The 13504-nt window shown below is 43.4% G+C and overlaps 1 protein-coding gene across 1 annotated transcript in view; it reads left to right on the top strand.

Moving 5' to 3' along the window:
- SLC18A2 (solute carrier family 18 member A2) overlaps positions 1-12957 on the top strand; it is a 35962-nt gene extending 23005 nt beyond the window's left edge. The window contains exons 11-16 of the mRNA XM_044750136.2: positions 2520-2598; positions 2772-2823; positions 3477-3540; positions 5264-5383; positions 5525-5658; positions 12080-12957. Coding sequence (XP_044606071.1) covers positions 2520-2598; positions 2772-2823; positions 3477-3540; positions 5264-5383; positions 5525-5658; positions 12080-12184 — 554 coding nt within the window. The 3' untranslated portion in view covers positions 12185-12957. The remainder of the gene's footprint in view (positions 1-2519; positions 2599-2771; positions 2824-3476; positions 3541-5263; positions 5384-5524; positions 5659-12079) is intronic.
- The last annotated feature ends 547 nt before the right edge of the window (positions 12958-13504 follow it).

Here is a 13504-nt window from a genome sequence, read left to right as displayed (position 1 = left end):
ATCAGACTGGGAGGGCACTTCAACAAGGGCCTTCCTGAGCAGTTTGCCATTTGCTCCTAAAGCCACCCTGTGAGGTGTGTGCAGTAGGACCTGGCGCTGTTTCTCGGGCTCTAACAGGTTGAAGTGACCCACTGAAGGCCCAGCTGGTAAGTTCTGAGCTGAAATGAACACTTTGTTTCATGCCTCCGAATCCAGTGCTTTTGTGCGAGAATCATGAAATTGGGGTTTGCTGCCGGAGAGTGTTTGCTGACCATGGAAAACAGGGTGCCCTCTGCTCCCGGGTCACACGTGTGAGCTGAGCAGCCCACTCATAGGTCGGGAAGATGTCGCTGACCTGTGGCTTCCTCTGGAGCTTCGACTTCAGAGCTGCGTCATCCCAGGCTTTGCTCCTGGGGTCAGGATTCACCAGGAAGGAGTTCTGGCCAGGCTCTCTGCTAGCCACTTCCTCGGCCCCGGTTTACGATGGGTGTCTGTGGGCTGAGTTCAGCTCATAGGTAGGTTTTGGTTGGCTGGGCCAGCATCAGCCTGCACAGGGATTATGTTTTTAAAAAATTAATTGCCAAAACTTAAGAATCAGGAGATTTCACGTAAGAATTCAGAGTTGCAGCTTTTCTAGAAAAACCAGATCTTCTGATCTGGGACAGCAGTCATCCTCCAGGGCAGTGATTGTCTGGGGAGAAAGCAGCTGCCTTCCTAGCTGGGGTCTGGGCTCTCCCCCTCCGTTTTCCTTTTGTTTCTCTGATGCTGAGACCCAGCCAGTGGTTCTTTATCATGGTACCGGTTACTTATTCTCTGCTTGTTTCACTGGCCCCCGTAGATGCTTATCCTGAGACAGAGGCCCCCGTGACTTCTTATGTCTCCAGACTCACTCACTTCTCTATACACACCTTTCATGGTCAGGCTTAAATACCAGCTGCTCTGGGAGCTTCGCCAGCTGCAGACTCTGGGTTCTCAGAGCACTGCATGTGTCCCTTTTTGTATCTCTAATGTGGCCATGTCACAGTTCAGACGTGATCTGTGTACTTCCCTTGAAGATGCTCTTGTTGGTGACCAGAGCCCCATTGTGGTCATTGTCTTTGCTGCAGCCCAGCACTGAGCTGGGCACGTGCCATAGGTCATGTCTGCTGAATCGATCACCCCCAACAATTATTTGGCCGCCGTATATTGCAAAGTGTGACAGAAATGGTTTCCTGGAAGATGAAATGAGATTGCCCTTTATATTTATTTCCTGGAATCACTAAGTTTGGAATGGTTTGGTTTTGGATGTAACTCCTGGAAGCGATCATTTTGAAGTCCCTACTGTGCTGGAAGGCTTAACCTTTCTGGAGACTTGATGGTTTGTATTAGTGCCTACAGCGTACAGTGAAAGGCTAGTGTGTCCTTGAAGAGGCAAGACCACACTTGTCCGTTTGTGTGTGACGAGCTGCCTGGACAAGAAAGGGCCCTGTGCATTTGGAGTGCGGTGGTACCTGCTGACCATCTCATATCTGCGATGCGTGTCTAATTTATGCAGTCATATGACTGAGAACAAAGCAGCTTTTACCATTTGCGGGCAAGGCTTAGGATCAAATCTGATATATCTGATTTCAAGAAAAAACACTAAAAGTGTTAAAAGTTTGAAAATCTGTCTTTTGTCCTATTTTCCTAATAATGGTGAGGACCAGAGAGCCCTGGCAGCCAAGCCTAGGCTGGCTCGAGTATGCCTTCCTCTCCAGTGCAGAGGGGACATTCAATGCGGGCATCGTCACCAGCAGCTGGAAATCAGCTCAGGCTCGACCTGGGGGTTGCGAGGTCCCTCTCCTGGGAGAGCTGTAAACCTTGGACATGAAAATGTTAACCACGTGTGACTTGGCCACAAAAAATGACCCCGTAGATATTTATTTTTTGACCTGGAAAGATGTTCATAAAGCTCATTGAAAAAAGCTGGATGTAGAACAGTAGGTATAATTCCGTTTTTTTTTTTGAAAGACAAAAAATCGTGTGCACACATTTATTTTTGTACACATAAACCTAAAAGGGAAAACAATGGTGGTGATTATCTGACTGATGGGGTTTGGGATAATTTTAACTTTATTCTTTGTGCTTATTTTAATGTTCCCTAATTTCTTCAATGCCCGTGTCTCACTTCTGTCATACTAAATAATGGAGGGGAAGAGGACGGGGCAGGTGCCGCCCCTGCTCACGGCACCTGTGGGGTTGTGGTTGCCTCCTCCGACAGCGGGGTCTGCTGGTCTCGGTCCACGGGTCCAGCTCCCCACCAGGCAGAGATGGAGCCGAGATGAAGCAGTTGATAGAGGAACGAATTTCCTTTCTGGAGTGTCTCGGCAGCTTTGTGCGGACGGATAAGCTGCATGGGGTCCAGACTGGATCGTCAGCTGCCGGATATTAGCTGCGTGGGTGGAGGCCCCAGGGCTTCATTTCATCTGCTCTAATCACCATGGTGGTGTTGACAATTATTAGTTTTTCTAATATTTGACTGAGATCAGTGCTGATAAGGTGTCCTTTTCATTAATTTACAGGCATTGCTTTCTTGCCAGCTAGTATCTCTTATCTCATTGGAACCAATATTTTTGGGATACTTGCTCACAAAATGGGGAGGTAAGATGAAATGGAAACAGCACTCTGTTATAATAATAGAGTTCTTTTAAAAAAATTCTAAGTGTTTCTGCCTTAGCTATTGCAAGTACTTATTTTGATTTCCATTGAAAATGTGGACTGGGAAAAAAGATCGAACCGTCATTTGTTGACAGTGCTTTTTTGTGTTTTGATAGGTGGCTTTGTGCTCTTCTAGGAATGATAATTGTTGGAATCAGCATTTTATGTGTGAGTAAAAGATGACATTTGACAAGTGGAAACAGTCTGTAAATAAAATTTTTGCTTTGGGCAAGAATCACCGAGAAGTATTTTATAGCAATTTGAAGTTTGTTGATGTTTAGTTCCGTTACATCTTTCATTTTCTTCCAATTTTTTTTATCTTCTTAAAAATTTTAGACAAGACTCTCCAAGGGATAGATTTTCATTTTATGTCAGTTGGAAGTTATTTGAATGTTTTATTACATAGTTTATATTTCACTTTTCCCCCCACTATTATCTTAAACATTACAATGTATTAAATGCTTTAGGGCATCTAGTCTGAAACAACAGCAAGATATTTTTCTACAATAAAACATCTTCTACCAATGACCAATATCTATCTCAAATGAGTCCTCTGGTCCTTGTCAAAAGTGGAGTGTGGATCAGGCTGGGCTTTCACATGCAATTGACTAATTTTTCATGGTTGTCACAAAATCTGTCTCAGCTTCAACTTTGAAAGGTTTGGAGGGTCCCGTTCTCCCCAAGCCCCACCCTCCTCCTGCCTTCTCTTTCCTTCAGAAGGGAACACATACCAGGCCAAAGAAAACATTTTTAAGACTTTCCAAGACAATTTAGAATTGAATACCATGTTATTTTAGCATAATGTTTATTTCCTCTTACAGATTCCTTTTGCGAAAAACATTTATGGACTCATAGCTCCTAACTTTGGAGTTGGTTTTGCAATTGGTAAGTCACACAAGCCTTGTGCCTAAACATAAAACTTTGTCTACCCTATTCCTAGGAAAGATTCCGTCTTACTCCAGCAGACTATCGTTGCTTAACCTAAATTTCTAGAAGCTTGAGAGGAGGCTGTGGTCAGCCGAGCTCAGGTACAACCTGTAGATCATCCACAGAAAGATACCTGCTTCCACATACTACTCATTTATTTCCGGAAAAGCAGTGTTTTTAAAAGCCTGATATTTACACAAACCAGCTGATACTCCGCTGCTGAGCTTGGGCAAACAAGAGACTCCGTCCCTCAGAGCACGTTTGTTTGGGTTCAGATCTGTGAACAGACCTCATATGATGCTGGGGGACAGAGTGTGTTTTTTTATAAGGTTTGGCACAGAAAAGGTGGACTGATGTGCTGATGACCACCTGTGCTGCAGGAATTGTCACGGGCACAGGAGGCGAGTCTTTGCAATGTGAGGAACAGTAACTCACATGTTAGGAAGAATCCAGTTAATATTTTGGGTAAATAGTATGTTTATTTCTCATTTGTAATATACAGATTGATCACGATAAAAGTAAATGCTAAGTCTATCACAGGATAAAGTCAGGAGTTTATTCTCTGAGTGGCACAGTGGAAACAAAGGACCGAGCCTTTGCTGAGCCCCCAGACCAGGTTAGGTCCCTGTGGTAAAAACATGTCCTCTCACAGCACCTTCGTAGCATCAGCCACAATGGTAATCCATTTTTCAACTCATCGCCTAACGCCCAACTCTTATATTCATTTTGTTCACCCCTGTGGCCCCAGCGCCTTGTACATATTAGGTGATTGGCAAATACTAGTTGAATGAAACAATTTCCCTCATCTTCCTGCTTCTGGTACTCATGGAGGTGAGGGAGCTAACATTTGAGTGCTCCGCGGGGTGTGTTCAAAGACCCTGTCTCATTTTAGCCAGTCATCATCATCCTATTTTATAGATGGGGAAATTGATGTTCAGAGAGATAAGACATGACCTGCTCACGCAGCCCGGGATTTGAACCCAGAACTCTGAAACCACGTGCCCTTTCTTTATGCTACCTTCCCCGACAATTCAAGAGACCAGAGATTCTAATACTGATTGTGGCGGTAGTGTTTTGTTTTGTTTTTTTTTAGCCAACAAAATGAGCAACCTCTTTCGATTTTAGTTTCCTGAGTAGGGCCGGATGATCCCTCAGACTCCTTCATGTTCTGGTACCTTCTGATCCTCCCTAGTACTTTCCAACTTTAATTCGTGTAGTCTAAGTATGAAGCCAAGATGTGGATGGGGAGGAGATGGGGGAGCCATGTCAGGTGTGCCCACGCTTTCAGGGCAAGGGAGAGTGGAGCAGAAAATGGTGAATCAGGAAAGCACCAGCAGGAAGCAGGCTGGGGGCCCACAGAGCCAGTAACCAGCAGCCCTCTGCATCTGGAATGGCGGGTGAGTCACCAGAGGACCAGGGCGCTCCACCATTCAGACAGTGGAGGAAGAGTGCGGCGAGGCAGAGAGTAGGCAACCGGGGGCCTGGGTCCAGTCCCAGCCGCCTTCTGCCATTTGTCCTCACTGAAGGCTTCGCTGCAGGGAGTCCGCCTCAAGACTTGCAGGTGGCGATGACAAACGGGGAAGAGCCTGCAAGGTGTTAGTTTAAGACGCAGTCCCTGACATTCAGCCCGTTTTCGGTTCACACTGGTTTTCTATGGACTGTGTTCTCTGACTGCCCACAGGGATGGTGGATTCCTCAATGATGCCCATCATGGGCTACCTGGTAGACCTGAGGCACGTGTCTGTCTATGGGAGTGTGTACGCCATTGCAGATGTGGCATTTTGTATGGGCTACGCTATAGGTAAGGACACTGGCTCTTCAGAATGACCTTTTATCTCAATGCATGATAGATAATGCCTACAAAAAATTATTTAAACCTTTGCATCTTTCTGTCTACAAGGCATCTGGAGAGAACTTTCTCTCATTCTCTGTTTTCTTAAAGGTCCTTCCGCTGGTGGGGCTATCGCAAAGGCAATTGGATTTCCATGGCTCATGACAATTATTGGAATAATTGATATCCTTTTTGCTCCTCTCTGCTTTTTTCTTCGAAGTCCACCTGCCAGGGAAGAAAAAATGGTAAGAAACTTTTAGGATACAATAAAGTGTTTCATGATCATTTTAGCATGGTCTTCTGGATGGTTTCCTCATGGTTTAGTTCTAAAATATATTTCTGCTCCTTTTGGCCAGAATTCTCCAAAGATAAATGGTGAAAGTTCCTTTTTTGTTTATACCACATAGGACAGCTACTTCTTTTACTATACCAAACATTATTTTATAAATGTGAAGAATGAAGTTATTTTTGTACATAGGTTAGCAGTCGGTATAGATCTTTTGTCAACCAAATATAAACATGGGATAGTTCAATTTGATTTTCTATGGTTCTTGAAAATCTTGGACATAATTTTTTGCCTCCTGTGCTTTCTTCTAAGATTAGCCATTTTTGGTGCTGTTTGCATTTCTCCTAATCCTCACAGCTTTTAGTAGTAGTGTCTTAGTCTTTACTGTAGAAGATTCTAGAGGTGGTTTTAGTGCAGGTAACAGACCTGTATGGAAAACTATCATATATGCACCTTTGGCCAGGTGTGAGCATGTAGAACCTTTAAATTTATAATTTCCTGACCAGAATCATAGCTATAGGCAGGATATGGTATTGAGTATAAAGTGTTCCTCTCTTGAACAAGTTCCAACTTATTGATTCTAAATGTGAATTTTGAGATGTAACAGTTATTTTAACCTTTCTGATAATTGTCCATACCTGGTGGTGGTGATATTGCTGATTTTTTAAACATCAAATGGTGATAGATACTCATCCAGCTGAAAGAAGAATGGCTGGGATTAAGAATGAATGAGATAAACAAGGCAAGGGGAGACGGTCTTTTTGTGTTTATGAATAGATGTGAGGTTCGTTTGTGATTTCTCTTGGGAGTACATCAGAAGTTCTTTCTGATCATTGAACTGAAATAGGTCTTAATGCTTTGGCATTTCTTGAACTGCCCTTTTATGATTTTCCCCAAAGAGTGGGTTTCAGGACAGACACGGACCCTAAGGTTAGGTTATGTGCAGGCTTTATTTATTTGGGGCGTTTTTTGCATTCATTAATTTGTTCGATATATTTAAAAAATATATCTAGCACTGAGCACTGGTCTTGTGCCCTTTATTAGGTAGGATTTCACTAGAGAATGCTGAATTACTCAGGACCCATTTGACTCAGAGGAGTGGGAGGTGCTGTGGAAATATTCTGACGGCAGCCATCCCCTCTTCCTTCCTCCAGCTTAGGTGCCTCTCCAGCTCTGAACGCCGTGGCACTTTCTCACACAGCTCTTGGGGAATCCCTGTTTTGCAGCCTGTTGGGTAGGGTCACTATCCATCTTTGTTTGGCGGACCCAGCACAGTGCCTTGCCCAAGCCAGGGTCAGAAAATTCTCAGTGCAACAATTGAAAACTGTCATTCTGTAGCCACCACATCAATTTGATTAAGACTGAGTGAAGGTTACTTCCAACCCTTCTTGATGGAAAAAAAAATCACTTACAAATACTCTGTCACTCAGGAGACTGTTTAAGACTCTTGGGAGAGAGTGAAGGGCTAGCACAGGGACTGGAACAGAACTGTCGCAGGGGGAAATGATAGCATCTGCCTCGCAGGGTTGCTGTGAGGATTAAATGAAAGAATCCCAATAGCATGCTTAGCCTCGTGTCTGGCACACAGTAAACGCTCAGTGTCTTTCCAATACTGCCCGCTCTTCTTTCTTGCTTTACTAACTCTCTGACTGACTTTGTCAGCCCAGTGGTCCCCGAGTCTCCTCCCTTTCTTCTCTCTGTGCAGGGAGAGCTTCCTTTTGCTATTCTGGCCCCTGAGCTGCTGTACGGGCTTCCCCAGCCGAGGTGTAGACGTTAGCAGCTGTCGTCTTATCCCTTTGTCCGCAGCAGCATGAGGGCTTATCTTGGAGGAAATGGATGAGGTCAGAGGATGAGCAGGGGTAAGCTTGCCCAGCCAGCTACCATTCGATCCACAAAATGACTGGCAGGAGGCAGGCCTCAGTACGTCTTCTCTTTTCACATTTAAACCATGCTTTAGTTCCTTTAAAAAGAAAAATGCCTAAGGAAGTGGAAGAGACAGTCCTAAAAAGCAACAAGAATTACAGGCTTCCAGAAAGCCACTTTCACTGTAAAATGTCAAAATCCTTAATAAGTGCCTTGCAAGATGAGTCATTAAAATCTTGAGAAAATGTGCATCTCGCTGCCATAATTGATGCACATAATTGAAGGCGTCAGATTGGATGCCATTTGACTGGCATAATGGTAACATTTGAGGGTGGCGGCCAACAGCTGCTGCCGACTCATTGTGCAAGCAGAGCAGGAAGGAACGGGGTGGAATCTGATAGCACCTAATGATAAGGGGGAGTGAGGGCAGGGCAGCAGTGGGCGCCGGAGGAGGAAGGATCGATGACTGGCCACTTGAGAAAATCCAATGCAGACAAGTGCTGACGTTCAGGATCAGCAGTTCCCAAATGCAGGGGGACGTGAGAGCCAGAATAAGACATACAGACCTTAGCAAATAATTCTTTCATTAGGCAACATGCTGATGATGAGGTGTTTGGACCTAAGCTATTCTGTATTGAAAGGTCTAACGCTGTTTCCATGGATCCCAAGGCAGAGAACCATGAACTAGTTGGTGAGCACTTGAGTTTTTCTTCCATTTGGTATATTGGATTTGTTTTTTTATAATCAGTGTTGAATTATCAATACAGGTGGAGAAAAAACCCTGTTTGTTACTCAAGTTCCTCTGGAAGTGTAAGAAATATCAACACTGTCATTTGAGGAAAACTGTTCCAGTCATATGACAATTACACACAGCGCGTAACTCTCAAAATATCCAGTTGTGAATAGTTGTGCTCTGGTATGGATCTTTTTTTCCAGGCTGAAAAATTATTTTTAAAGATAGGGCACCTTTCTTACATCTTACTCTTGAAGCTTCTAATCGTTGCCCAGACAGGAAACCAGGCGGTTTGGGGCTGCAGCTTTCGTTTCTTGGGTGGCTCTGGGCTCTCTGAGTCGTTCCATGTAGTTCTTCCCGCTGCTCTGTTTTCTGGGTGCCGGACGTTGATGCTGTGGGTTGGGCAAGGACTGCCTGGCTAGAAGCTAAGGGGACTGAATGTGCTCTGCGTATATAATCTATTTATGGAAATGCGTCCATTTGCAGGGCATTTACATAGTAGTTATGCAAAATCATCACTAATTTTTTCTTATGTTAAATAAAACTTTTCTAGCGTGCAGGCCTGGTATCTACCCAAGTCTCGGAGCCTGGAGTGCTTGCCTGTTAATGGTTTTGCTGGTTCCCTGTCCCAGCTTCGTATTTGCGTTACTTTTGCACTTCATTTGGTCCACCATGTTTTTCCCGCTTTGAAGATCCTGACTCTGCGTCTGAGAGGAAACCAGGCTGGGCTTCAACGCTCAGTAAATGGGCTTTGCTCTGATTTCAAACCACCACCACCTCCTTTTTATTTTCTCTTCAGTCGAGAGTCAAATGCACCTTTCTCCCCACCGCAGTGCAGAGTGCTGTTTTCAATTACCTGGCTGCTCCACGGGCCACGCCATATATGTCCCTCACGCACACAACTTACCTACTTGATGCTGTTCATGTCTCTCTTTTCATGGCACTTTTAGAATGTTACATGCCATCCGGCTTACTTATTCACATATAACTTTTCTTTTTCTTTTTTCGGGGAGGAAGTTTCGCCCTGAGCTAACATCCGTTGCCAATCTTCCTCTTTTTTTGGCTTGACGAAGGTTAGCCCTGAGCTAACATCTGTGCCGATCTTCCTGTGCTTTTTATGTGGGATGCCTCCACAGCACGGCTGATGAGTGGAGTAGGTCCGTGCTGGGATCCGAACCCATGAACCCAGGCCACTGAAGTGGAGTGTGTGGAACTTCAACCAGTTGGCCACAGGGCTGACCCCTTATTCATGTATAACTTCTTGTCAAAGTATAACTATTGCATATTAAGTCTTTCAAAAGAGGTTCAGTAGCCAGTAACCTAGGTTTTAAAAGCTAGAAACTAGTATTTCAAGGAAGAAAACTTCTTTACCTGAAGCAGATAGGTCGTGTCAACAAATGTGGTTTGGCTGAACCGATAAATTCTGACCATTTAAGTGTGTATGATGACAGATGATCAGTCTGACGAGCTTCTTCCCTTACGCTGCAGTTTTCAAGTCAAATCCATACGATGTGCCAGTGCCCAGCTCCGGGGGCCTGAGTCTACATACATGTACAGTCAGGTCTAATGGCAGATGGACCAAGAGACAGAAGGCGGTTAGGAAGAAGGTAGAATGATGGCCATCCTTTCCAAGGCTGCCTCACTGCCTGTGGCCTGAGGGTCAAGGCCCCTTGCCTGGCATTCAAGGCCCTGCACTCTGTCCCTGTGCCTCATGATCAGATCTCTGTAGTGGCCAGGCTGGCTTACATAGTGTCCCTGTTTTCCTTAATGTCCTATTTGGTAAATAATCCATTCTACACTCATTCCCAGTTCCCTCATTGTGCAAATCCTTTCCATCATTCAAGGTTCACCTCAGCTCCTCTCTCTTCCCTATCGCTTTCCCTGAGCACCTACCCCACAGTGAGCACGCCACATCGAACCCTGTGGAACCTTCATTCCTCGTGCAGTGAGGTCACTGAGTTGCTGGTATAGGACCTTGAGGGCACTGATGTACATACCTAGGAGTAAGCTGTTGTCAGCTCTATCACTCTGATAGTCCTAGATAATGCCACATAACTAGGGCAGTGTTTCTCACAGCATGTTGACACCACTGTCATGTGAGGGTAGGGACCTGGAATTTCATTTTTAACCTTCTTCCCTCAAGTGATTCTTGGGCACATTTCTTTGAGGATCACTAGCCTAGGGAGATGAGACATTGAGCTCTTTGGGGTTAAGCTTTTTGTGTAACAAGGACACATCCACGTGGGGAACATGGTCTTGGTGTACAATGTCTAGTGCCTCAATGCCTTATTTTTAGAAATTGAACTCTTTATTACACACATGGATTAGCCATAGTAAGAAGCATAATAAAAGCAAATGGAGTTAAATTTGCAGCTGACGATTTGAGCTGGCAGCCTAACTTAGAGGCTCAAGGAAGTCCTTATCTTAACATGTCACACAGGCAGATCATTTTGGAATTTCTTGGGAAATGATAAATGGGTTAGGCACTGAGTGGACTCATAGAAGCTTATCAAATCTGGGGACAAGAGCTGGGAGGAGTAGCTAACAAACACCAAGACAGGGTGCAATAGGCCAATGTAAGGTAAATTTTAATATAGATAAATGTTTCCATTTAGATTTTCAAACTGCACAAAAAGGTACTAGGGGAATAGTTTCACATGGAGGAAAACTCTGAAAGACATACCTAATCATTCATTTTAGTGGCACCTAGTGTCCCACTGCCATCCTCTGTACTCCTGACTCTACCGTGGAGCGTTGCACGAGTAGACGTTAGCGTAAGGCTGCCTGGGCTCCCATCTGCCCCATTCTAGCTGTACATCCCTTGGTCAGTTCTGTAACCTCTGTGCCTGCACAGAGGGTTATCAACCTACCAGAGGGTTATTGTGAAGTTGAGGCATTGCATCGAAAATGCTTAACATGGTTCTGGCAAGATAAACATCTGCTGTGTTATCAGACTATGTGCTTGGTCTGTACACTTTCAGGAGAAATGATGACTACAAGTGCTTATCGGTTGAAGATGTTTATCAATTGAGGATCAATTGGCTATTTTTGCTTAATTTTCAATAACAATGAGGGCAGGCATGAGATTTTGATGTTCATAAGAGGAATATATTTTTTTAAAAAATCATACATTTGAGCAAGATCAGGCCAGCCAGGATTTGGGGAGAGGTGCTCTAGAAATGTCATTATGAAAAGAGAAAGACCCTGTGATGTTTAGTCTAGGGACATCTAAGGGGCCATGGCAATGGTCTTAAAATATTCTAAGGGCGGTCTGTGAAGATGGCTGGTCTCAGAACTGGATCTGTGAATGGAAACAATGGAGACAGGTGTTAGTCCAGCCTCGGGTACATCTTTAAGATGAGAGCTTGCCTCATTAAGGAGAGAGTACCTCCTGGTTGAGGGTGTTGCCACAACGAAGTTGGTGAACAGAAGCGGGATTGGGTGGCCTCCAAGATCCCCAGACCCTAATTCCAAGATTCTGAGTATAAAAACCCTAATCTGCGTACCCCTTTCTTCCTAGCTTACAGGTTTGAGTCGACTTATGGCCCCAGTAGGTCTAACAAAAATAGTGCAGAGACAGCATCTCCTATTGTCTGGAACTTTCACTAAGTGTAGAAGTCCAGGTCTTCTAGGCCAGCCACCCGGCAATGGCACCAAATGACTGGCTAATAGTGGGTGGTACTATATATAGCTTTCAAACTAGTAATCTTTAAAAACAGTAGGTTAAAACCATCTATCTTTATGAAATAAGAAGTTAATCTATCTGCACTTTGCTCTCTTTTAGGCTATTCTCATGGATCACAACTGCCCCATTAAAACAAAAATGTACACTCAGAATAATATCCAGTCGTATCCGATAGGTGATGATGAAGAATCTGAAAGTGACTGAGACCTTCAAAAGTCATCAATGTATTTAATTGTATAAAACAGTGTTTCCAGTGAAATGACTCATCCAGAACTGTCTTAGGCATACCATTCATCCCTGGTAACAGAATAAAACCAACAAAGGTTATTTTTTCTTTTCCATGGTTATGATCGATTGCCAACAGCCTTATAAAGAAAAAGCAGCTTTTCTAGGGGTTTGTATAAATAGTGTTGAAAACTTTATTTTATGTATTTGATTTTATTAAATATTATACAATATATTTTGACGAAATATAGTGTAAATCTATAAATATTTGAATTCAAATCAAATATAATTTTTTAACTTACATTCACAGACACCTGGGCAAAAAGTCTTGTATTTTTTCTGAGTATTGGTAATGAGTGTTTAAAACTAAAGCACACATTATCTCCGAGACACTTCCAACAATGAGAAACTAGGACGTCTGAAAAAACAGAATTAAGACAGCATATATTATGTAGTGACACTGAGTGCTGAGTTAAACTTGTAATTACTATCAATGTATTTATGAGTTAAAAGCTAGTTATCTCAAATGCAGAGACAAGAACTTGGAGTCAGTCATCTTTTGGATTTATCTGTGAATCTTAGCTGGCATTAGTTTTCTATGTAATCACCTATCTGGAAACAGATGGTTGTAAATGATATGTTCACATGTCTTGTGCTTGGCAGCAAACATTAAAGCCAATAAGGGAAAAACAGTGGGTGTTCTCAAAGCAGTGAAAAGCACCCAGACATAGTTATGGGCAACTAGAAGCTTTCCCTTTAAGACATATACTTGTCTTACCAGATGGAAGCAAATTGAGGGTAGATGTACCTTATTCTGTCAAGGTTGTTTAAGAGTGGTAAGCTGTATCAACATCTAGTTCAAATTTTAGAAAAGAACTTTAAAAGGCTAATAGCTGCTATGACATGGAAAACCCAGACCATAATCTTCGACCTGTTTGGAGGTCACCCAAGTGTCTTCTAGGGGTCTATTAATTTGGAGTTGTCTGAAACTATTATTTTCTAGACTGCTGAAAGTTGTTCACATCAAGGTGAACACAAACTTTAAATGAACATGAAGGAGTGAAATTATATCTTGAATCACATTAGGCAAACAGGTAAAAATAATAAGGTGGCCAGGACACACCCCTTTCACAGGCAGAAAAAAACCAAACATCTAAAAATGTCTATGTATTACTGTACCATCTAGTGCTGTAATGTAGTGTTCCTAAGCATGACAACATTGATGTGCCTTTTCGATGTAACAGCCAATACTGTTAGTGAACACTGTCAGTTGACATCAAGTTTTGCATGAGATGTGAT

This window comes from Equus asinus, chromosome 2, assembly GCF_041296235.1.
Source record: "Equus asinus isolate D_3611 breed Donkey chromosome 2, EquAss-T2T_v2, whole genome shotgun sequence".
NCBI lineage: Eukaryota > Metazoa > Chordata > Mammalia > Perissodactyla > Equidae > Equus > Equus asinus.
This window is presented reverse-complemented; position numbering and strand designations above follow the sequence as displayed.